Genomic DNA, 27,231 nt, shown 5'->3' on the forward strand with positions numbered 1-27,231 from the left:
AATCAGTGACTAAAATTAATAAATAAATAAATAAATAAATAAGACTTAAATCAGATCATTTTTGACAAACTGGGTAGAAACGAAATTTCCCAGAAGTTAAACCATAGCAATGTAAATCTGTTTAGCAACTGTGTTCATTACTCAATTAGTGACAAAAATAAATGAATGAATGAATAATAAATAAATAAATAAATAAATAAATAAATAAATAAATATATAAATAAATAAATAAATAAATAGGATCCATCTAGAACAAGCAGGGAAGGAAACTAACCTTATAAAAAAATAAGACTTAAATCAGTAATTTTTTTAACAGCTGTAGAAACTAAATTTCCCAGAAGTTAAACCTTACCAATGTAAAACTGTTTAGCAACAAAAAAAAGTGACAAAAATTAATTTTCAGTGATAAAAATGAATGAAAAATGAATGAATGACTGAATAAATAATTTAATAAATAGGATCCATTTAAAACAGTTAGGGAAGAATTTAATCTTCCCAGGGGTTAAAACTTGGCAGTGTAAAACAATTTAGCATCCATGTAAAAAAAAAACTCAATCAGTGACTAAAATAATTAAATAAATAAATAAATAAATAAATAAAATCAGATAATTTTGACCAATTAGGTAGAAACTAATTTAGACAGAAGTTAAACCTTAGCGATGCTAAACTGTTTAGCAAATGTCTACAATACCCAATCAGTGACAAAAATGAATGAATGAATGAATGAATGAATAAATAAATAAATAAATAAATAGTTTTTAAAAATCTGTTGATTAACAGGTTTCTGCATTTCATGATTTACAGTTTTTTTCTGTTCATGTAGAGTTGTGAACTGTTTTATGGGATTTTGACTTCTGCTCTGTTGACTTTTGATGATGAAAATACAACTGTGCGTTTTATCAAAGTGACTATTATTAAAGTTTTAATGGTTTGAAATTATTTAATATATAACTTATAACATGTTTGTAATTAAGTCTGTAAAATAACAGAAAACATACTGGCAGTTTATTATTAGGTCTGTCACAATAATCAATATATCGACAGCTTATCGTGGAATACTTGGAGATGACCTCAATAATTTTTGCCCATTGCAATATATATTTACAAATTCCAAAAAATAATGTTAAAGCCATTGTACAATGACATTTCAATTATATCTCACCGGCGTCAAAGTTTATAATTGGACATTTACCTGATAAAACATTTGATTATATATATATATATATATATATTAGAGTATTTACCTTTTAAAAATTAAATTACACAATCTAAGTGTAATGTAATTTATATAGCGCATTTATCGTGTATGGCCATACACCCAAAGCGCTTCACAATCATTAGGAGGAATCTCTCCACACCACCACCAGTGTGTAGCATTCACTTGGATGATGCAACGGCAGCCACGGGACAACGGCGCCAGTATGCTCACCACACACCAACTATTGGTGGAATGGAGAGACAGTGATACAGCCAATTGGGTGGATGGGGATGCTTGGGAGGCCATGATGGTTAAGGGCCGATGGAGGGAATTTGGCCAGGACACCAGGGTTATACCCATACCTGCCAACACTCCCGTTTTGTTATTTCCCCCGGAAAACTCCCATAATTTTAACCATCACCCCCGCCCTCCTCTGCATTTTGGTACAGTCTATGAAATGCCCAAGTCACCAACTTTGGTATAAGATCCGATCACAGCGGCTGCCTGAAACATGCGTCATAGTACAATTACACCACAGTACACAGTACCACAGTACCCGGTTCTCAACAGTGTTATTCAGACACCTCACGCCCGAACCTAACCCCTCCAGTCTCCCGGATTTTCAGGGACAAATGTTGGCAAGTATGGTTACACCCCTACTCTTTACGAGAAGTGCCATGGGATTTTTAATGACCACAGAGAGTCAGGACCTCGGTTTTAACTCTCATCCGAAAGACGGATAAGAATGCAAAGTATTTTAAAATGTTTTTGGTTATTTGCATTATTTAATCAGTGGCATAAAATGATCTTAAAATGACAATAATATTGCTTATTGCAACAATTTCTGTGACAATATATCACACAATAAAAATGTATTATCATGACAGGCCTATTTATTACCATGTTTTTTTTTTCAAACTATTTATTTTACTATATAAAATGTCAATAAAAGTCACTTTTTCAAACTTTTCAACATCAAGGAGGAAAGATTCAAGTCCCACAGTGCCATTAAAAAGCATAAATAAATAAATAAATAATCAAAAATAATAAACATCACAAAATTTGGAAAATTGTTAATTTAAGGATATTTTTAGTGTCGCTAATAGTTTTTCCAAATGTTGACACTAACAAACTAAAAGCTAAAAGCTATCTAAAATCAATAGGTGACCAAAAAAGTTAGTTAAGACCAATCAAAGTAACCACTAATTTACCAAACGTTGTGAGTAAAAACTTAATGTAATAATACTAAATAAGTGACCAATAAAGGTTTTATCAGATTCATTTAGACCAGGGGTGTAAATCAGACACACCTGGGCTAGCTAATCAAGCTCTTACTAGGCTTTCTAGAAACATCCATGCAGGTGTGTTGAGGCAAGCTGGAGCTAAAATCTGCAGGACACCTGCCCTCCAGGACAGAATTTGGGCACCCCTGATTTAGACCACTCGGAGCAGCTATACTAAAAGACATTGAAGAGATAGTTCACGCAAAACTGAAAATGTATTCACTATTTCCTCAGCCTTGAGTGAGTTTCCTTCTTTTGTTGAACACAAATAAAGATACTTTATAAAATCTACTGTATAACACAAAATAATGCTGAAAACTTGTAACCATTGATATTCATAGTAGAAAAAACAAACACTATTGAAGTCAATGGTTACAGGTTTTCAGCATTATTTTATGTTCAACAGAGGAAAGAATCTCATAAATGTTTGAAACAAGTAAAGGGTGAGTAAATGATCGCATAATTAATTTTTGGGCGAACTACCCCATTAAAAGCTTAACTATTAGCCCCCTTTGAAAATGATTTCTTTATTTAAATATTTCCCAAATGATGTTTAACAGAGCAAGGAAATTTTCACAGTATGTCTGATAATATTTTTTCTTCTGGAGAAAGTCTTATTTGTTTTATTTCGACTGGAGTAAAAGCAGTTTTAAATTTTTTAAAAGCCATTTTAAGGTCAAAATTATTAACCCCCTTAAGCTATATTTTTATTCGATAGTCTACAGAACAAACCATCGGTATACATTAACTTGCCTAATTACCCTAACCTGCCTAGTTAACCAAATTAACCTAGTTAAGCCTTTAAATGTCACGTAAAGCTGTATAGAAGTGTCTTGAAAAATATCTAGTCAAATATTAAGTACTAAATAATATGGCAAAAATAAAAGAAATTAGTTATTAGAAATGAGTTATTAAAACTATTATGTTTAGAAATGTGTTCTTAAATATTATGTTTAAAAAAAATCTTCTCTCTGTTAAACAGAAATTGGGGAAAAAAATAAACAGGGGGGCTAATAATTCAGCGGGGCTAATAATTCAGGGGGGCTAATAATTCTGACTTCAACTGTATAAGCAAAAATGAATCATCTTGACTACATTTACTTATGGAGTCTTATGCTTATTTTTTCTGTCCTTCTTCTGTCCTGATGACACTTTAAATTTGTTTGCCATCTATTCCTTCAGTTTTCTGAGCTACTTTGCATGCATGGATTTTCCTCTTGGCTTCATTGAAATTTGAAAGACAAAGAGATCGTCATTAAAGATGCATCCGTCCAAACAAAAGATCTACAATAAGGTCACCAGTTGTTTTTTTAAATGACAAGCGGTGATATTCACCATTCCGAACTCAATACATCAATGTGAAAATAATTGTTTAAAAAAACAGGAAATGTTTTCTTTTTACCAGTCATGTGATTTTGGCATTCATGTGGAACAGTGATGAAGCACAAATCTATTATATTATAATGCTAAATATCAGATTTAATCATCAGCTCACCCATTTAAAAAAGTCTGTAAGCAATGTCAAATTAAACTGAAACATATAAGGAGCCTTTTTATAAACAAAATATTTACATGAATATAAATACAATGCATGTCATTAAGGGGACTTTTTATAAATATAAGTATAAACATAAATATAATGCATGTCATTAAGGGGCATTTTTATAAATATATTGTACACTTACTGGCCACTTTATTAGGTACACCTGTCCAACTGCTCGTTAAAGCAAATTTCTAATCAGCCAATCACATGGCAGCAACTCAACGCATTTAGGCTTGTAGACATGGTCAAGACGATCTGCTGCAGTTCAAACCGAGCATCAGAATGGGAAAAAAAGTTTGAACGTGGCATGGTTGTTGGTGCCAGATGGGCTGGTCTGAGTATTTCAGAAACTGCTGATCTACTGGGATTTTCACACACAACCATCTCTAGGGTTTACAGAGAATGGTCCGAAAAAGAGAAAATATCCAGTGAGCGGCAGTTCTGTGGGTGCAAATGCCTTGTTGATGCCAGAGATCAGAGTAGAATGGCCAGACTGGTTTGAGCTGAAAGGCAACAGTAACTCAAATAACCATTAGTTACAACCGAGGTATGAAGAAGAGCATCTCTGAATGCACAACACGTCCAACCTTGAGGTGGATGGGCTACAGCAGCCGAAGAACACACCAGGTGCCACTCCTGTCAGCTAAGAACAGGAAACTGAGGCTACAATTCACACAGGCTCACCAAAATTGCACAATAGAAGATTGGAGAAACGTTGCCTGGTCTGATGAGTCTCGATTTCTGCTGCAACATTCGGATGGTAGGTCAGAATTTGGCTTCAACAACATGAAAGCACAGACCCATCCTGCCTTTTATCAACGGTTCAGGCTGGTGGTGGTGGTGTAATGGTTTGGGGGATATTTTCTTTGCACCCTTTCAGCCCATTCGTACCAATTGAGCATCGTGTCAATGCCACAGCCTACCTGAGTATTGTTGCTGACCATGTCCATCCCTTTATGACCACAGTATACCCATCTTCTGATGGCTACTTCCAGCAGGATAGCGCACCATGTCATGAAGCACGAATCATCTTAGACTGTTTTCCTGAACATGACAATGAGTTCACTGTACTCAAATGGCCTCCACAGTCACCAGATCTCAATCAGAAAGAGCACATTTGGTATGTGGTTGAACGGGAGATTCACATAGATGTGCAGCCGACAAATCTGCAGCAACTGCGTGATGCTATCAAGTCAATATGGACCAAAATCTCTGAGGAACATGTCCAGTACCTTGTTGAATCTATGCTAGAAAGGATTAAGGCAGTTCTAAAGGCAAAAGGGGGGTCCAACCCTGTACTAATAAGGTGTAACTAATAAATTGTCCGGTGAGTGTATGTTATTAAGGGGCATTTTTCTAAATAAAAAATGTGTCATTAAGGTGCAGTTTTATAAATGGAAATACAATGCATGTCAACAAAGTCAATTTAAATTTATAATCATTTGCATAATCAAAAAACAATATATAAAAAGAAATAAATTTTAAAATCAACTGATTATTTATATTATAGATATAACCAAAACAACGAGAATTTAGTAAATCATTTCTATAAGGCCACAGTACCATCATGGTTTATCCAAACAAAATAAGCCACCAAGATCAGAGACGTCTAGTCACCCTAACCTAAATCAGCCTGTGCATTTCTTCCAAAAAAATAAGACATCAATAAATATATTCCCAACGCATGCCATCTTTCTGGCTAATTTCAGCACTGCTCGTTAAAGGTCTGAGGTTTAGCCCTAATCCCTCCATCTACTCGTAGTTGCCCCTTGCGGCCATGTCATTTCCCCTGCGCTTTTGTTTGGGAAATTTGGATGAATGACCGACAGATGTTTACCATTTCTTTCAGAGGTCCTTAGGAAGATCATGTCAGCAGGAACACGCTGATTCTATAAAGAGTTTGGAGGGAGAGAGACAGAGATTGGGGGGGAGGGAGGAAGAGAGACAGAAAAAAAACAAGGTAAAAGATAAAAAGCAAAAGACACAAACTCCAGCAGCAGTCACCTCAGTTTAGATCAGTTTGGCTTTAATCTACTCAATTACCAGTATTTGGGCTGGTTTTAAGAGTTTGGGCCCGCAGCAAATCACTGGGTGGCAGATCTGACCGCCACTTCACTCGGGCCTGACCCTCGCTTCACTCCCAGCTCTGTTTGTAGTTATTAGAAGATGAATTCGCCACGCTATTAAACCCGGCAGATGTTTCAGACCGGGCGGACGGGACTCCGGTGTCTCCAAAAAGTGGGCTACGCTTTTAATCAATTAGGCTTTTACTATATGTAAACCCGTAGCCTGTGTGTAACCTCAGAATATTAAAGACAATTGGATTTGACACAGATTAGGGTTAGAAGATCAAACATATTACAACAGCAAAAAAAGTTGCGGTAAAATGCCACGAGCCAGATTTGTGTTGCCATATTGATTTATGGGTTATTATGGATAACAAAAACCATTTTTTTTAAAATGCTACAAAGTAAAATAAGTCATAAGTAAATACTTTTTATTAATTTAAAATTAACTATTTAGTCAAAATAAAATAAAAATAATAAAAACTGAATTTTATTAGTTAAAATATTATAGTTTATGTCGATTTTTAGATTTTCTAAACTTGCTAATATTACATTCAAATGATTAAATTGTTTAAAAAACAGACAATTTTATTAACGATTATTTAAAATGATTTTTTTTTATCAAAACATGACTATATTCACTATTATATATCAACTATTATATAGACAAAATTTCATTTACAAATTATAAATTATTTTAAGAAAGAAAAGTAAAGCAAAAGTTATGGATCGTGCCAGATTTGTTTGCCAGATTGATTTATTATGAAGACTGAATAAATTAGAAGTATTAGAAGCAATTCATTTTGATCATGTAATGGGGATAACTAAAAAAATGTTTTAAACATCCACAAAATAAAATACATTTACATCAAAATAAAATCAACTCAATTTATTTAGTTAAAATAAAATAGATAAAAATAAAAAGAACTATATTAGTTCAGTCAAAATATTATTATTTTTTCAGATTTTTCTCAACTTGTAATGTTCCAATTAAAAAATTATTTTAAAAGCCTTTTTTTTTTACTATTTTAAACCCTGTTGCTTTGGAAAGCACCAGATTTGTGTTGCCAAACTGATTTATTGTGAAGACTGAATAAATTAAAGTATTTCAAAGTATTTTTGGTCATAAAACAGGGTTATTATGGATAACTAAAAGTATTTTTTTGAAACTGCCAAAAAGTCAATTATTTATTTATTTATTTATTTATTTGTAGTTTTTTGAATAATAACACTTGTCTGAATCCTTTTGACATAGTATTTTCTTGTAAGTTTCCCAGTACTGGGTGTTGGCTGGGAGGGCATTCGCTGCAAAAAACATTCGCTGCTGGAATAGGTGGTGGTTCATTCCACTGTGGTGACTCATAATAAATCAGAGACTAAGCCGAAGGAAAATAATGAATGAATGAAAATGAAATAAACTGATAAAAATTAAAAATAAAAAGATAAAACTGAAGTACAGAAAATCAAAGTCAAAATATTATAGTTTATGTTGATGTCTAAACATCAACATAAACTATAATATGATTTTTCTAAACTTGCTAATGTTACGTTAAAATTATTTAAATGATTATTTTAATAATCATTACTAATTATTTAAATGAATATTTAAAGCTCTGTCATTTTATAAAAATATTAATATCCATTTACAAATTGCCATAATGGATTTTTCTGCATGCAGAATTAGAAAAAAGAAGGAAAATGAAAGCAAAAGTTGTTGATCGTGCCAGATTCGTGTTGCCAGATTGATTTATTATGAAGAATGAATAAATTAAAGTATTTCAAAGTATTTTTGGTCATAAAACAGGATTCTTAAGAATGACTAAAACAATTTCTTTAAACTGAAATGAAGTCAAATATATTTTAAATTAAAATAAAACCAACTCAATTTATTTTAGTCAAAATTAAACAAATAGTTAAATATAAAATGAACTATAATAGTTCAGTCAAAATAACCCAGTTTATGTCATTTTTTTGGATTTTCTACACTTGCTAATAATAAACTTCATAAAAAAATCATAATTGATTTTTCTGTATGCAGATTCTGTGCAAATACTTTTTCAATAATTAAAAAGAGAGAAAATGAAAGCAAAAGCCATTGTGAAAATCCCGCGCCAGATTTGTGTTGCAAGATTGATTTATTATGAAGACTGAATAAATTAAAGTATTTCAAAGTATTTTTTGTCATAAAACAGGGTTATCAATAATTTTTTTTTTTTTAAAACTGAAACTTAGTATAATGTTAAATCAAAATAAAACCAACTCAATTTATTTTATTCAAAATTAAATAAATAGATCAAAATTAAAAGAACTATATTAGTTCAGTCAAAGCGTTATAGTTTATGTCAATGTTTAATTTTTTTTTTTTGAAGGGGGGAATTTTTAAACTTGCTAATAATACATTAAAATTATCACATCATTTTAAAAACACCTGTTTTTAAATAAACGTTTACTTTAAAACCCTGTTATTTTAGCAAAAACATACTATTATGTTAAATATTATATAGGCAAAAATTTATATCATTCATTCATTTTCTTTTCAGGTTAGTCCCTTTATTAATCAGGAGTCGCCACAGTGGAATGAACTGCCAACTTATCGAGCATATGTTTTATGCAGCGGATGCCCTTCCAGCCGCAACCTATCACTGGGAAACACCCACTCACTCCCATTCGCACACATACACCACAAATTTAGCTTACCCAATTCACCTATAGCACATGTCTTTGGACTGTGAGGGAAACTGGAGCACACGGAGGACATAAAACAGGGTCATTATGGAGAACTAAAAGTTATTTTTTTAACTGCGAAAAAGTCGTTTATTTATTAATTTAATTTTAGTATTTTTTTTAGATAATAACATTTGTCTGAATCATTTTGACATAGTATTTTCATTTATGCTGCACAGTATATCAAACCATGCTTTTTAAATTTACTATGAATCAAGCAACAACATGCCTCCCTTTTATTTATTTATTGAACTAACCAATGGATCAAAAGGGTCTCTGAGTATGTAATGCTGAAAAGAGCTGTCAATCATTTTGAATGACTGAAGCATGTGACCCGAGGCCAGTGGTTGGTTATTAGTAATCCTGCCTAATCCCACTCTGGTATTTAGTGTTGCCTTTTGTTCGACTGTTGCCTTTTTTTTTTTTTTGCAGAGTGGACTGAAGCCTATTGTAAGAAAATTGCGCTGCTGGTTTCCCCCTACAAAGTCTGAGAACATGAAATTTGAGACACGTCCGCAGTCTCCAATTACCCAGCAGAGCAATTTTCTTTAAAAATGTTGATTTTACACAGAAAGACGGATCACACATGCTGCGCTCAATCAGGTTGTGTTAAAAAACACACTGTAAAATAAAATGAAAGGTAACTTATAAGCAAATAATAACTAATGTTAGTGTTAATCTGATGAAAACATGCCACTTTTCATCCTGAATTTAATTTTCATGATTTTTGTATTATTATAAATGTGCACAAAAATTTAGATACAGAAAAATGTCAATTTGTAAATGCAAATGCTTAGTGGTTAGCACTGTCACCTCACAGCAAGAAGGTCACTTGTTCAAGTCCCGGCTGTGTCAGTTGACATTTCTGTGTGGAGTTTGCATGTTCTCCCCATGTTTGCGTGGGTTTCCTCCGGGTGTTCCGGTTTCCCCCACAGTCCAAAGACATGCGGCACAGGTGAATTGAATAAACTAAATCGGCTGTAGAGTATGAGTGTGTGTGAATGAGTGTGGCGTTCCCTGATGAATAAAGAGACTAAGTCAAAGGAATTAATGAAATGTAAATTACTATTTACTATAGTATTATATTTTGATAATTGTTTTTTGAATTTGCACTAATCAACTGTATATTTTAGTAACTAACAAACCCCCCCCCCTAAAAAACAAACAAACATTGACATAAACTATAATGCTTTGACTGAATGAATATAGTTCTTTTAATTTTTGTCTATTTATTTTATTTTGACTAATATAAATTGAGTTGGTTTAAATTAAATTTTAAATATATTTTACTTAGTTTCAGTTTTTCTAAAAAAAAAATACTTTTAGTTATTCATGATAATCCTGTTTTATGACCAAAAATGCTTAAAAAATACTTTAAATACTCGCTTTAATTATCTTCCTTTTTTATTTATTATTATTACAAAAACTACAAACAGAAAAATCCATTATGAATCTGTAAAAGGATATTAATTTTTGTCTATATAATATTTAATAAAATAGTTTGTTTTGATAAAATAACAGGCTTTTAAAATAATCATTTTCATAATTTTAGTCTAACATTAGCAAGTTTAGAATAATCGAGAAATCAACATAAACTACAATATTTTGACTTTGATCTACTGTAATTCAGTTTTATCTTTTTATTCCTCAACCTCAGAGGTTAAAGCTCAACCACTCTCACTGGAAGAGCTGTGACAAAATGCTATAGACAAACAAAACGCTATAGACAAATTACCAGTTTGTAAACATACAGGATGCGCATGCAGCGAGGTTGCAGAAAAAACGGGAGCTCTAAGTGATTTTAGCACTCCAAGTGATTTTACAAGAGAGAAGTTAAAGATCTACAAGTCTTTAGATGCCAACAGTTTTGTTCTGTGTGGTCATGTACAAGAAATAATGTTACATGATTACCAGATTCAAAACTTTGTAGTGCTAAAAACCGAGGTTCTGCCTAGCCAAAGACAAGGACAGAAGACGGAACTATACAAGGCCTGGGAAATCATCAACAAAGCAAAATGACTGCATTCTGTGGAGGAGAAAAGTGGAGGAGCTACACTATGTCCCACCCTCTCTTCATGTTTCAGTTGAGAGTACGTTAAAACATCGTATAAAAATACATTATTTTAAAGCACTTCACAGGACCTTTAAAAAAGATCTGTATTCATTTATGCTGAGCACTGTACATATTAAAATGCATGTGTTTTGTGAAGAAAATGTTTTATTGTCGTTCAGTGTTACATACATCTGTGCAATATTAAATAAGCCACTCATTCCATTCTAATCTGTACTAAATAGAATATAACATCTGTTTATGATTTAAAAACTTGACTAATAAGTTTTTTTTATATTTTTTGGCAAAAATATATAAAAGTTTTTATACTATGCAAAAAAAAAAAAAAAAAAAATTATATATATATATATATATATATATATATATATATATATATTTTTTTTTTTTTTTTTTTTTTTTTCTTAGCATAGTATAAAAACTTTTATATATTTTTGCCAAAGTATATATATATATATATATATATATATATATATATATATATATATATATATATATATATATATATACATATAGTAAATAAATATATAAATAAATATATAAATATAAATATATATATATATATATATATATAATATATGTATGTATGCATGTATGTATGTATGTATGTATGTATGTTAAAATACACACATTTAATAGTGGGTATTACTCTTTTACAGTTTTGCTGCTTGAAAAAAATTTCACATTTTCATATTTTTTCATGTTTTCAAATTTCATAATGAAATATAATTATTCTATGTTGAAATTTCAGACTGTAACAAATTAACCTCTAGTTTGGCAAAAACCGTTAAAGGGATAGTCCACCCAAACATGAAAATTCGGTCATAACCCTTTACTCACCCTTGACTGTTTTAGTTTTTTGGTTGTCTTAAACAAAAAAAGAAGATATTCTGAAGAATGTTGAAAACCTCTAGCCATTGACATGCATAGTAGGAAAAACAAATACTACTCAATGGTTAAACATTCTTCAAAACATCTTCTTTCGTGTTCAACAGAACAAAAACCTCAAACTCATTTGAAACAAGTAAATTATGGTCGCATGTTATTTTTTTTGGTGAACTATCCCTTTAAATATCTCATCTGAAAATGACCATTGGTTGAGTATTTTCATTTTACATATGCATATAAAGCTTGTTATGTCTTCCCACCCCACTCAGGGGTCAAATTGCCCCTAATCTCAGGGGAAGGTAAACAGCTAAAGCATTGAGAGGCATGAGATGCCATTTGTCAGAAGATCTCAATTCCTAACAATGAGCGAGCTGATTAGCAAACCAACCTTTTCAACAATGATAAGATCTCCAACCTGGATGCCACTGCTTTTCACCTTCACAGTTCCTGCCGAGAGAGATAAAGAGAAAATGAGGCTGATGCATTTCAAAAACAATGTGTGAAGAAGAAAAAAAAGTGCTTGATGCATACAATGATCATTTTAAAGCTTTTAAAACCTATACTGAAGCATCTAGAAGCAATGAAAATCTCCAACTGAATAAGAGTCCCCACAGCCATTTATTAATTTATGTTTTAATGCCATATCAGCAGCATTGGCTATATTCATGGCAAAACCTATACTAAATATGCAAGATATAAGATGCAATCACATCGTTTTCCTAATAAACATTCATTGTACAAAAAACAACACTGAAAAGAATCATATACAATCTTTTAGTTTGCATGATAAATATTATAAAATTCCTCCAGAAAGCTTACTTAGAGCATAGTTAGATAAATAGATACATCAATAGATACATAAATCACAGCAAAGCACATTTACCCCCAAAAAATCATAAGCTTAAAGGAATAGTTCACTCAAAACTGAAAATTATGTCTGTTTTTTTATTATTATTATTGGTCTGTTGACTAAAAGATGATATACTGAAGAATAATGGAAAACCCGTAACCTTTGGCATCAATAGCATTGGCTTTTCCTGCACTGGATGTCAGTGGTTATCCAACATTCTTCAAAATATCTTCTTTTGTGCTCAACAGAAACAAACTCAAAATTCATTTGGAACAATTCAAGAGTGAGTAAATGGCAAGAATTTTCATCGCTTTAAAGTTATTTCCAGGTTTTCAAGGATTTGGGGTTTTAGAAAAATCAATACACAAGCATGCATAACAAGAATCAATGTAAAACAAAAACAAAACACATCTGCTCAACTATTTTCAGGTCCTCGATTTGCATATTTCGTGGCAAACCTCCAGTGAAGATTCAAATATTTAAGCCTTCTTTAAGTCCCTATTCAGATTTGTCAAAAGCTTTGAGTGCATATGAGATTTCCATTTGTTTTTAGACAATACCCTCCTATGCAGCTTTACAAGAGTGCTGTGAGAACCATCTCTCATTCCATTGAAAATGCACAGCTAAAATTGTTTGGAAAAGGTCACAGACCTTTAACCCCTGTGGAGACCTTTACCAATGCATATGTAAGACATTAGCACATATGTATATGTGCATTCTTTCTGGAATGAAAGGACACTTACTTTTATTTCACTTAAATTTGATACTATATTCAGGGTTCATACACATTTTTATGGCTAAAATTCCAGGACTTCTAAGTAAATTCTCATGACTTAATGAGTCATGTCATGTGATGTCTATGTGTATATGTGGTAAATAATAACAAAAACAATGCACATTCAAATTTATTACAGCATTTCATAAAACACGCAACAATTACTTTGGTTTAAAAGTGTTCCTATATCTATTTAGTATGTATTTAGATGATCCTTACACACACTGTAAAATCCAAAAAGTTAAGGTAACTCAAACCATTTGAGGAAACCGAGTGCAACAAACCATTTAAGTTCAAAAACTAATCCTAACGAGTACTGTGAACTTAATCCATTTGAGTAAATGAAGCAATTTGAGCACAGTAAAACCTGATAAATGAAGAGAACTCAGACCAACTGAGTACTGTAAAACCCAATAAGTTAAGGCAACTCAAACCGTTTGAGGAAACTGATTGCTACAAACCATTTGAGTTAAAAAAACTAATCTATATGAGTACTGTGAACTTACTCCATTTAAGTTGAAGTAATGAGGTATTTAATTAACTCATTACCTTCAGCACTGAGTTCAAAACTCTTTTCAAATGAGTAGAATCAACTTTGTCAATTTTGAGTTAACTACACTCATTTCATTTGATGAAGTTGACTTGGGTTATGCAGTGCAGTACTAATAATATGAGAGCATGTCTTTGGCCAAGGACAGAAAAGAAGTAAAGACAACTTGTATTCAAGTGTACAGATATTTGTTAAAGTCATTTCCATGACTTTTCCAAATCTTTGTGGGTTTTTCTGTTTTTCCAAAACTTTTCCAGGCCTGGAAAATACCATGTAAAAATTCCATAACTTTTCCAGGTTTTCCATGACCGTATGAACCCTGTATATTGTGGTATTGCCATGAGATAAAATAAATAAGCAAATAAAAAAAAAGGTAATTGCAACTTTTTCCATCATTTAAATCTAAGTTCATATCCTCACAGTTTCGCAATGGCAACTTTTCCCCACTAAATTACAAGTTTACATGACATTTATTCTTTTGATTAAATTTTATTAACTATTTAAAACTATATTAACTATTTTATTATATTATTTTTTACAATATAGGCATATCTGATATAGGCATGGGACGATAACCATTTTCAAGGTATACCGCGATTTGGAAAAGTCCAGGTTTTAAAACAGTCAAAATGTTCTGCTGTACCATACCTACCGTATATATAAGCTTTTTGTTTTTTTACGCTTTGTGTTAAGTTTTTTTTGGACAACAGCATCTCCAGCAGAAACATTCTTTTGATTTAGTGTTTGTCTTTTGACTAAAATACCATTTTAGTTTAAATTTTTATGAACCATTTTAAGGTAAAAATTATTAGCCCCTTTAAGCTATATTTTTTCTCGATAGTCTACAGAACAAACCACTGTTATAGAATAGCTTTTTTTTCACAGTAGCTTTTTGTTTTTTTATGCTTTGTGTTAAGTTTTTTTTTTGGACAACAGCATCTCCAGCAGAAACATTCTCCAAAGTAGTGTTTTTTAGTGTTCTAAATTTTGATTTAGTGTTTGTCTTTTGACTAAAATACCATTTTAGTTTTAGTCATATTTTAGTGTTCTGAATCATTTTAGTTTTAGTCAACTAAATCCACTCTACTCTTATGATGATGTAAACGCATCCTGTGTCTACTGTGGATCAGTTACTTTTCAAATGTGTGTGTGCCTCATGCATCACACACCAAGATTAATTCTGATTGGATATTTTCCAAAAAAACGTCCCCTAATCACATTCTCAACTTATTTTTTTCAGTATGTCTGATAAAATTATTTCTTCTGGAGAAAGTCTTTTTGAATTTTTTATGAACCATTTTAAGGTAAAACTTATTAGCCAGTTTAAGCTGTATTTTTTTCTCGATAGTCTACAGAACAAACCACTGTTATAGAATAACTTGCCTAATTACCCTATCCTGCCTATTTAACCTAATTCACCTAGTTAAGTCTTTATATGTCATTTTAAGATGTATAGAAGTATCTTGAAAAATATCTAGTCAAATATTATTTACTACCATCACGGCAAAGATAAAATAAATCAGTTATTAGAAATGAATTAATAAAACTATTATGTTTAGAAATGTGTTGAAATAAATCTGCTCTCCGTTAAACAGAAATAGAGGAAAAAATAAACAGGGGGGCTAATAATTCAGACAAATCGTTTTACAAATACTTGTATGTTGATTGCATTTGGTTTTGATTAATTACTCTTTTAACTACACCTGTATTTCATCTTATTTTCCCGCTTTAAACAATAATCAGCAGGGTTACAATCATACCCCACAGGCTGGTCATTTAGTACAGTCCCCCTTAAATCTTTAACTTCCAGAAACTGGGAAAAAACTAATGTTCTGCTCCGGAAGGTGTGAGCGGCGACCATAAATCCCACACCCACCTTTAATGGTGCGACTCTATTAAAAACAAAAAGAGTTGAGGGCCAGTTTAAATATGATCAACTTTGATGTTTTCATCCCTGTTGGTCTGGGCAGGGCAATCAGGAGCCCTCCCATGTAGCCAGCAAATGCCTCCGTGAGCCTTATATGGGGGCCGTTACCGCCCAGCGTCCATACACTGACTTTATGAGAGAAGAGAGCCTGCTAGATCAAAGGAAGGCCTGTGATGGAAACGACAGGAGGTTCTCTTCGTTTTTTATAGTCAGATGCTTTTCATCCTTCAGTATATGATACAATTTACATCCCTACTTCAAATTAAAGACAAACAGCAGTCTGCTTTATGGCAGATCCATCTGCATACTTTAGCATGCCTCGCCAAAGCAAAAAGCCACTATAACTTGCTATTGTTTCCATTTCCCAGACCTTTCAGTGACATAGCAATTATATGTAAAGAGTTTTGATTAGCAAAAAATACCCTTTAAAGAAACACTGCACTTTATTATTATTAATTATTTACTTATTATTATTATTATTATTATTATTTACAAAATTTTAATCCATTTAGTCAATCTCCAAGTCTGGGGAGAGCACTTTCAGCTTAGCTTAGCTTTGAATGATAGTAACTGCAATATTTATAAATAAATCATGACATAACTGTGTTACATTTTTAAAAACATAGTATGACTATGAGACTTTTGCTAGTTAAATAAAAGGCTTTTAATCAATTATTTTTAAATTTACAGTTAAAGTCAGAATTATTAGCCCCCCTTTGAATTTTTTTTTCTTTTTTAAATATTTCCCAAATTATATTTAACAGAGCAAGGAAATTTTCACAGTATGTCTGATAATATTTTTCCTTTTGGAGAAAGTCTTTTTGTTTTATTTCGGCTAGAATAAAAGCAGTTTTAAATTTTTATGAACCATTTTAAGGTCAAAATTATTAGCCCCTTTAAGCTAATTTTTTAGACTGTCTACAGAACAAACCATCGTTATACAATAACTTGCCTAATTACCCTAACCTGCCTAGTTAACCTAACTAACCTAGTTAAGCCTTTAAATGTCACTTTAAGCTGTATAGAAGTGTCTTGAAAATATCTAGTCAAATATTATTTATTATCTCTCTGTTAAACAGAAATTGGGGGGAAAAATAAACATCAACATATTTTCATCAACTTTATTTTCTTTAATATATTTATAATATATTTGAAACATTTTTAATCCATTTAGTCAATCACAAAGTCTTGGGAAAGCCCTTTTAGCTTAGCTTGAATGATATTAACTATAATATTCACATATTGCATATCAAATAAATCATGGCATTACTGTGTTACATTTAAAAAAAAACATTGCATTACTGAGTCTTTTGTTAGTTAAATGAAAGGCTTTTAATCAGTAATTTTTAAATTTTCATCAACATATTTTCATCAACTTTATTTTATTTAATATATTTATTTTACACATTTTTTATCTATTTAGTCAATCTCAAGGTCTGGGGAGGGCACTAGCTTAGCTTAGCTTTGAAAGATATTACCTATAAAATTTATATAGTGCACATCAGATAAATCCTGACATTACGGTGTTAAATAAAAAAACTAAAAAAAACATAGTATCACTATGATACTTTTGTTCACCGCAACATTATTTTATCAACTTTATTTTACTTGACATATTTTATTTTACAAATTTTTAATCCATTTAGTCAATCTCCAAGTATGGGGAGAGCACGTTTAGCTTAGCTTTTAACTATAATATTTGTATATTGCATTTCAAACAAATTATGACTTTACTGTGTTACATTTTTAAAAACATAGTATTACCATGATGCTTTTGTTAGTTAAATGAAAGACTTTTAATCTTTTTTTTCATCATCAACTTTTCATCAATTTAATCAGAAATTTTCATCAACTTCATTTTATTTTATTTTACATTTTTAACCTATTTAGTCAATCCCCAAGTCTGAGGAGAGCACTTTTAGCTTGGCTTAGCTTGAATGATATTATCTATAATATTTATATATTGGATATTAAATAAATCATGACATTACTGTGTTACATTTTTAAAAAACATAGTATTACTATGAGACTTTTGCTAGTTAAAGGTAAGGCTTTTAAACAATCATTTTTAAATTCCCCTCAACATATTTTCATCAACTTTATTTTATTTATTATATTTTATTTTACAAATTTTTAATCCATTTAGTCAATCTCAAAGTCTGGGGAGAGCACTTCTAGCTTAGCTTAGCTTAGCTTTGAATGATGGCGGTTCATTTCGCTGTGGCGAACCCAGATTAATAAAGGGACTAAGCCGAAAAGAAAATGAATGAATAACAGAGTTTTGAATGATATTATAATATTTATATATTTGATATTAAATAAATCAAGACATTAATGTGTTACATTTTTTAAAAACATAGTATTACTATGAGACTTTTGCTAGTTGAATGAAAGGTTTTAAATCAATCATTTTTGAATTTCACCTCGTCATCAACTTTATTTTATTTAATAAATTTTATTCAGCAATTTTTTTTTATCCATTTAGTCAATCTCCAAGTCTGGGGAGAGCACCTTTAGCTTAGCTTTGAATGATAGTAACTATAATATGTATATATTGCATATCAAATAAATCATGACATTACAGTGTTTTAAAAACATAGAATTACTATGAGACTTGTGTTAGTTAAATGAAAGGTTTCAATGAATAATTTTTTTATTTCAACTTAACATATTTTCATTAACTTTATTTTACTATTTTTTATCCATTTAATCAATCTTCAAGTCTGGGGAGAGCACTTTTAGCTTATCTATGGTATTTATATATTGCATATAAAATAAATCAAGATATTACTGTGTTATATTTTTAAAAACATAGTATTACTATGAGACTTTTGCTAGGTAAAGGAAAGGTTTTTAATCGATCATTTTTAAATTCACCTCAAGATATTTTTATCAACTTTATTTTATTCAATATATTTTATTCTACGCATTTTTAATCCATTTAGTCAATCTCCAAGTCTGCAAAGTGCACTTTTAGCTTAGCATAAAACACTGAATCACTTTAGACTGTGAAAAAGCTTTAAAAAAAGCTTTAAAGCCAGACTCTTCTTCATGTTCAGGCGCTGCATAATTTCAAAGAAGAAAATTAATCAAAAACAATTTGTCCAAGATGCTAATGGTCTAATCCGATTCAATCATTTATGCTAAGCTAAATTAAAAGTGCTCCTGTCAGATCCGTCAATGTTTGTAAAATGGTAAAACTTAACTGTTCAATTAATTTAAAGTGACATCAAAAATATTTCAGTTCATCAAAACTAAAGTCAAATAATATATGAAAAAGAAAAATTACAATGGAGCAATTAAAGCGTTATAGATGAGACGTGTGCAGTGAAACTCAAAACATAAATTCACATAGAAAGTAAATGTTAACATTATATTGAAGCAACTGTTTATATTTTCCAAAACAACTAGCCACATAGTTATGGGATCAGAAAAATATCAATCTGTAAACATTTTTTATATGTTAAATGAGGGAAATAAACATGCATTATGGATGTGACAAAAAGCCAGCAAGTTTACAGTATAAAACATACTTTGTAGAAAATCTGTGAATTAAACTGCACAACCCAAAAGTAATAATGCTAATCAAAAGGATAAGAGTTGGCTTTCTATAAAACAGAAATGATTGATTTTATTTTATTTCACATTTTTGCATTTATGAGGAAAAAATTGCATTATGGATGTGACAGCTCTCTGTTATGGATGTGACAGATGTGAAATTGCCACTTTTGGGACTTTGGTAAATCTAATATAATAGTTTGAAAACACTGGCTGAGACATTTTCGAGCATTTTTAAAGTACAGTAAAATACTTTAAAGGGCACCTATGGTAAAAAATCTACTTTTCAAGCTGTTTGGACAGACATATGTGCATGTATGGTGTATAAACTGTCATATTGGGGTGATATAAGCACACCCAGTGCTTTTTTTTCAATTTAACAACATAAAAAACGGTGGACCAATTGGAGCGGTTTTCAGATCGACCGCAACTTTACGTAGGAGTGTGGTCCCCCCGCCCACCAATATTGATTGACAGGCGCATCATCATATCCTCAGTTTGTTGATTCACGTCCACCATTTTCAGCGTGAGTCGAAGCGATATCACTAAAGGAACACCCTAGCTCTATTTTTAGATGCAAGGCTCATTGGGCTCAACACAAGATCAATATTCTCCACATTATCGCTCTAATCGGAATTATTGGTTGTATCTTTAGGTAGGTTTGCAAACATGTGTACTTCTCATTGAGTCTACCTTATACTTCAGCAGTTTGCATTTCTCGCGATCCCAGAAGCTCCCTGTGATCTTAACTAGCATTCGTTTTAGAATTCTAAACATAGGTTTCTAACAGGGTACACTCAAGTCGACGGCTGGGCGCCGCGGACCACTGCAGAAACCTATGTTTAGAATTCAAAAATGCGTGGCGCGACGATTCGGGACACTTCATGTTTCTGCCGCGCTACAGAGTGTCTGGTGTGCCGTGTCGCGGCTTCGAGCGGCACATCCGGTGCCTCAGTCAAAGTTAATTTAGTGTGTGTGGTTATTGGTTTCTGTGTACAAGCTCGGCACTTGAAACTAGCACACAGCTGGCTGTAAATCTGTACAAAGACACAAATGATTTTGTACTCTCTGCTTGGTCTGTGTCAGAGTCGTACATGCACGACTGAATGGTGATCCTCTTACTCCTTCTTCTCCGAGTATGCCTGTCAGACTCTGTTGCAAACGCAGAGCGGGTGAGCTCATGGCCCCGCCCCCTTGTTACGTTGGTGGGAAGCCGAAACTAATTTACATGTGAAGCAACACACCCATAAATCAGCGAACTGTGGACACGCCCCCAACATGACACTTTTTAACACATTATAATAAAAAAATCTGAATTGTGTTTTAAACTGAAGCTAAACTGGCACACTCAGAAGAACCATAATATTATCATTAAATCATAAAAAAGAGGTAAACTATGTGCCCTATAAAACCGTTTCATACACAAAAAATGTAGAAACGGTTTCTCTGTTTTGGTGAAAACTTAATTTTTTTCTTGGCAAGGTTGACAATTGCCTAGAATTGCTCAATAATAAATCTCTCATCTAGCATTCAACGCACACAAATAGGTTTTATAAATACACATACAAACAACATCTACATATTGATTTACAAGAAAACAATGTATCCAAACAATTATACTGCATTTACAACAAACTAGAACAAAAGCTGAAAATTAAAAAAAAAAAAACTCTTCAACAAATTGTACATCCCAATCTGACTGCTCACTGCAAAACACATTTAGACCTACACTGCAAATCCATCTACACCTTAAAAAACCAATTAGGTTTACAATAACAATAGCCTGGGATTGATTGCACTCGTTGCAAGACATTTACATAACAAATCCTAGCATAAAAAAGCATCAAGCTGAAGAAACCATCAAATCCATGTCAAACAATAAACCACGAACATCAAAATGTTCAAAACCAGCCTATAACTGTTACATTTGTTGTAATATTTTGCTTGGTTTATTCATTTTAGTTATTTATTTTGTATTTTTTACATGATCGAAATCAAGTCTATAATTCTCTCTAGCTGATTGCACACTTCACAACATTTACAATAAACATTTAACTAACAAATCCAGGCATAAGAAACCAGCTACGTCCAATTTCACCGACATCAAATCATGCAACAAATAAAAAATGGATCATCACAAACTGGAAAACGCATTAGCAATAGCTCACCTCTTGTAGAGAGTTTGCTGTAGATCTGTGAATTGACCTCTTTGTCTCGTAGAAAACATCTCACCTCCTCAACCGCTTCTCTTACGATCGTAATAATTAAAACAAAGCCCTGGGAAATGATAATGCATTGAAATGTGACTGGACATTCATAATAGTTATCTATGTATATAATAAAAGAAGTGCGTTTTGACTCACCAGAGGAACCCAGTATGTGTAGAGAGCCCCTAATCTCAGCTCATTCACAAACTGTGAGCAGGCCAGCAGAAGAAAGTACAGGTTGAAGAAGTATTTGAACTGGTTAAACAACACCTATGAACACAAAACAACATGAATTAAAAAAAATGAAATGAATGAAAACGACACTGGCTCTATTTAAGTTCAAAACAGATATGACTTAAATTTCATCAGCTCAAGAGTAGTTGGTAAAGCAATGTCTATTCATTCATTTATTTTATTTTCGGCTTGATCCCTTTATTAATCAGGGATCGCCACAGCGGAATGAACCGTCAACTTATCCAGCACATGTTTTGAACAGCGGATGCCCTTCCAGCTGCAACTCATCACTGGGAAACACCCATGCACACACATTCACACTCATACACTACGACCAATTTAGCTTACCCAATTCCCCTATAGCGCATGTGTTTTGCACTGTGGGGGAAACCGGAGCACCCAGAGAAAACCTATGCTGATACAGGGAGAACATGCAAACTCCACACAGAAATTCGAGAAGAGAGTTCGAACCAGCGACCTTCTTGCTGTGAGGCAACATCGCTGCCCACTTCCCTACAGCGCCACTCAAGCAATGTCTAATACTTTATATATTTATTTTATTTTAAGATTATTAATATTTTGCCGTTTTATCCAATGGCTGGTTTTAATAATGTAGCGTTTTGTCCTAAAAAAATTTATAATATTAAATATTAATTTACCAAGCCTGTATTTATTTGATCGGAAATGTATTTAAACTGTGATTTTTTTTTTTCTTTTTTTTTTCTATTTGAATATATTCAAAAACTAAATTAATTCCTGAAATAAAACAGAATTTTGATTACTTAAGTCTTTTGATTCATTAGAATTTTATTTGCTTTTTGTCTCAAGAAGCATTTATTCTTATTATCAATGTTTAAACTTTTTTATTTAAATATTTTACCATAATTTAACATAATTCATTTATAAATGTATTTGCTGCCACTTTGGATCAGTTGATGACTAAAACTATTTTCCTTCCTTCTTAGAGAGAAAAAATATTTGAATAATCATATTTATATATTGTATATTAAATAAACCATAACTATTTTGCATTTCTAAAATAACAGAATTACTATGAAACATCTGTTAGCTAAATTAAAAGCTTTAATTGGATCATTTTAAAATTCATCTCAACATATTTTCATAAGTTTCACAGTTAATAATAATATTTTGAACCAAATCAGATGTAAAAGGAATTGTTTACATAAATCCACCTCAATGCTTGCTTTTCTCTATATGGCAAAGCTCTACTCACTTATAAAACATTCGGTATTGAACTCGGATTATCGTTTGTCCTTCAAATCATTCAAAATAAGCAGAAAGCATTTGCAATGCAAAAACGGCTTTTCCATACAGCAATCTGGTCAAGGTTGCTTTTAAAAAGGTGATGTGAGGAAACAAAATGTTCAAATTTTCTTCAATAAAATAGGTAATGCTTGTGTAAAACGTGTAAATGTGTGTTACATTTAAACATTGTTTAAATGTAACACACAGTAGCAATGGTGTGACAGTTTCTTTGATACGCAATACATAAATATTGTTACGGCTGTTGCCTTTCTGTGCGTGTCATGATGTCACTTTATATTTTTTTGCTGAAGTATTTTTTATTCTGCTTTGTTGTTCTTTTGGGTTTGTTATTCTTTGGTTAGTGTTGGATTTTTGTTGCAGAACGTGAGTTTTCAATCTTTATTTGTTCTTGTTTAGTTATGACACGTGATTTGTTTGATTGTTTTGTTATAATAAATTGATTTGTTTGCTGAAATTGAATTCATGTGTCCTCTTTATGTTAAGTTCCCTTGTGAGTTTGTAACAATATAATACTCAAATGTTTTTTGTCACTAAGATTTCAATACTTTTATTGATCAAAGAGCTAGAAATTGATCAGAAGTGTCAGCAAAGACATTAATGTCGCAAAACATTTTATTCCTGCAAAAAAGTTTCAACATTGATGATAAAAATAATAAATAAATAATAAAACTCATTCCCAAGATATCAAGCTCATCTGGGTAGATGCCAAAGATCTGCCACGCTGACATTAAGGGGTTTTGTGGTTGCTAGGGAATTCTGGGCAGTTGCTAGGTGGTTGCTTAAAGTCAAAGTCAAAAATGAATACTTTGAAATCCAACACATGATCTCAAAAGCAACGACACACCTAAACAGATGCACATTTTTGTGAATCTTTATAATATGGTGATTTGATCTGTTATGATCAATTAATATTTGTACTCGGTCATCAATAATGATTCTTATAATTATCAATGTTGAACATTTTTTGCTTACTTCAGTTTTCTGGAAACTACATGTAATGGCAAACTCATTGAAAGGTCTGCAAATTGCAAACAATGGAAAGTAAAACAATTTATTTTCAAGTTTTTTATAATGAAAAGAAATATCAAAATAATCATATTTACTTGTAATAAAAATAGTTTACATTATAAATGTCTTTATTTTACTTTATCTTGACAATTTAGTATTAGTCCACGAAGAACTACAGTGAATAAATCTTTAATGATGAAAAATAAATGCTTCTTGAGAAGTAAATCTGCAATTGGACTAGTAAAAATTCATCTTTAATATGTAGGAATAAATTACATTTTAAACTACATTCAATATGAAAGCATTTGTTCTAAATTGTAATAATATTTCACAATTTTTACTGTTTTTACTGTCTTTTTTAAACCCATAAATGCAGCTTTGGTGAGCAGCAGTGGCTTCTTTAAAAAAAAAACATTACAAAACAGTGTTTCCTCTAGGATTTTTCCCAGCTGTGGCAGCAGGCCTTTTTTACACAGATCTACCAACTACCTGTGGCATTATTTCAATGACAAATGTCATGAGCGCAGTATTAGAAGTCGAGATCGCTTTTATGTGATAGCCTACGAGCATGCGGATCTCTTTGCTTGGGCGCCGATTTTTTCTGCTCGTACACAAAACTTCTTGCACGCCCCCTCAAATATAAGCTGCTTTAAGAGCGCGCAGATCTTCTTGTGCGCTCTCAAATAAACGCTGCTGAAGTGCGATTTAGCGCGTTTATGTAACGAGTATGTCTCCAGCATTTATTAGATTTGCTAGGAATATTTATGAATGCCTCCGGTTTTAATGCGTCCTGAAATAAAGTGAAACAGCTATACGTCGTGTTTGCTGGCCTCAAACATCACGCACCTGTCACAGTCAGCCAGTCAGACAGTCAGCACATAACCTTAAAGGGTTAAACAAATGATGCACAGCACCACTACGGTTACAGAAAAGTTTGCGCTGTCATAATTCACTTACCTTTTAATACATTTTGGTGCGATTATCACCCACTATTAAAAAAAATAGAATGTTTTGAATGAGAAGCTTTAATGTAGCCGATGAATCTTGGCGTGGCGCCCCGCCGGGGAAGAATGAATGTCGCGGAAACCATCCAAAATCTTACCAATCCCAAACATTTGGCTGGCAGTGATACTGCCGCATAATATTGGAAATAAATAACAACATTGCAATATTTTATTTTTTACATTGCGATATTAAGTATAATTTCACCAGAGTAAATGAAGAGCTCTTTTTGGAAAAATTCCATGAATTCAGATTGATTGGGATGATTTTGTGATGGATTGCATCTGCATAAAATCTAATAAACCAATCACAAGCATTGATAAATGCAATAATGCAAAAATACAAATAAAAAAGCAGTGTTTTATAGGAATATAGCAGTGTTCAAGCACAAATTGTATAATAAAATTAAAAATATTAATAGTAAAAAATAAATGAATTAAAAAACACTGTACAGTCTTCATCGCACATACATAAACACATTTAACCTTTCTTTAAGTTACAAATATTCTAATTTCCACTGCCTGAATCCTATAAACTGGCTTGAAATGTTCAGATTTTGGACAATTTATGGCTAAACTTTTTTACTATAGAAATGACATGGTTATTTTCTTTCTCCTGGTCAAATATAATCCTGACTGAATGTTGCAGATTCTGCGATGTGATTATTGTGGATGCACACATTGCAGTATCGATGCTGAAACGATATATTGTGCAGTCCTAAGCGGTCTATACAAAATCAGCCAGAATGTTTTAAACGTCATGGGTGACTGTGTTAACCACCAAGCAATTAAAAACACATTGGGCAACACAGACTGTTGCTCAATGTATTGTTGAATTACTCCGGCCGTGGTTAACACCAACTTCTCTGTGTGCATTCAAAGTCTCTTACCCCTGGCAGGAAGGTGAAGAAATTGTATTTCTGGTTGTTTATGACATTTCTTGGATATCTCTGCTCTCTCTTTTCCGGATGGCCCAACCACACGGTTCGGGGACGGAAATCTCCCCCTCCGCAGCATCTGGACCAAGGGCAGCACCTACATATAGAAGCATCATTAGGGCTGGGTGATTTAACAAAAATCTCATATCACAACATATGTAATCTAATATTCTGATAACAATATATCACAATAAAGTGCCATTTCTGTACATTCAATAAATTATTAGTTTATTATTACTAAATCATTATTATTACTATTATTAATAATAAATATTATTATCAAAAGTAAAGGACTATTTCCTTTTTAGATTTTAAAGGTCCCGTCAAATTAAAATAACGTTTTTTAGCATGTTAGTATCTGTGTGTTACTTTTAAGGATATCTATACATTTATAAATAGATGACATTTAGAAGATATAAACTTGTAAAGCTTGCAGTTTATCACCAACGCCTCAATGGGTCAACAATTGTTTTTGACATCACCTCATACTACAGTTTCTCATGAGATTTTCTGACCAATCAAATGCTCTCTAGTAATTACACCGCCCCCTTCAAGACGCTTCTTATTTGATGCGATTGATCTCAACCACTCTCACTAGCAGAGCTGTGATTAAAAACAAAACACTATTGGCAGTTTTTTTTTTTCAAAAGGGGAGGGGCTAATATATGCCCCACCCTCTCTTCATGTTTCAGTTGGAATTACATCAAACACTCAAAAAAAAATTTTTATTTTACATTCACGGGACCTTTAATATATATACTCAGAATTCTACTCATTCATATATGATCATATTTCTCACTTTATTTACAATTTTTTTTTTTATTTGTTACATATTTTTAAATTTTATTTCACTTTTATTTCACTAATTTTTCACTATATTTATTTACAACAAGCGCAAATGTTTGATAAAAAATGTAGAAATATAAAATAAATATTAATGAAATACAAAGCACTTTCCAAAAACTAATGATTGCAGGTCCAACATAAAAATAAAAAATATCTTTCTTATTAAAACTCTCTCTGTTCTTCGTGTTCAAGTCTGCATCCCTGTAATGACGTGTAATATTGCGCTCATATACACTTCAAGAGTTCACACTTAGATATTGCATGACGCTATTAGCAGGTT

The 27,231-nt window shown here is 31.9% G+C and overlaps 1 protein-coding gene across 1 annotated transcript in view; it reads right to left on the minus strand.

The window, feature by feature from the left end:
* The window catches only part of LOC130217845 (probable phospholipid-transporting ATPase IIA), a 102,054-nt gene that overhangs the window by 70,449 nt on the left and 4,374 nt on the right, over positions 1-27,231 (minus strand). The window contains exons 2-6 of the mRNA XM_056450059.1: positions 26,058-26,202; positions 21,794-21,907; positions 21,599-21,707; positions 12,159-12,217; positions 5,862-5,913 (exon numbers count right to left, since the gene is read on the minus strand). Coding sequence (XP_056306034.1) covers positions 5,862-5,913; positions 12,159-12,217; positions 21,599-21,707; positions 21,794-21,907; positions 26,058-26,202 — 479 coding nt within the window. The remainder of the gene's footprint in view (positions 1-5,861; positions 5,914-12,158; positions 12,218-21,598; positions 21,708-21,793; positions 21,908-26,057; positions 26,203-27,231) is intronic.

The sequence above is a fragment of the Danio aesculapii genome, chromosome 23 (genome assembly GCF_903798145.1).
Source record: "Danio aesculapii chromosome 23, fDanAes4.1, whole genome shotgun sequence".
Taxonomy (NCBI): Eukaryota; Metazoa; Chordata; class Actinopteri; order Cypriniformes; family Danionidae; genus Danio; species Danio aesculapii.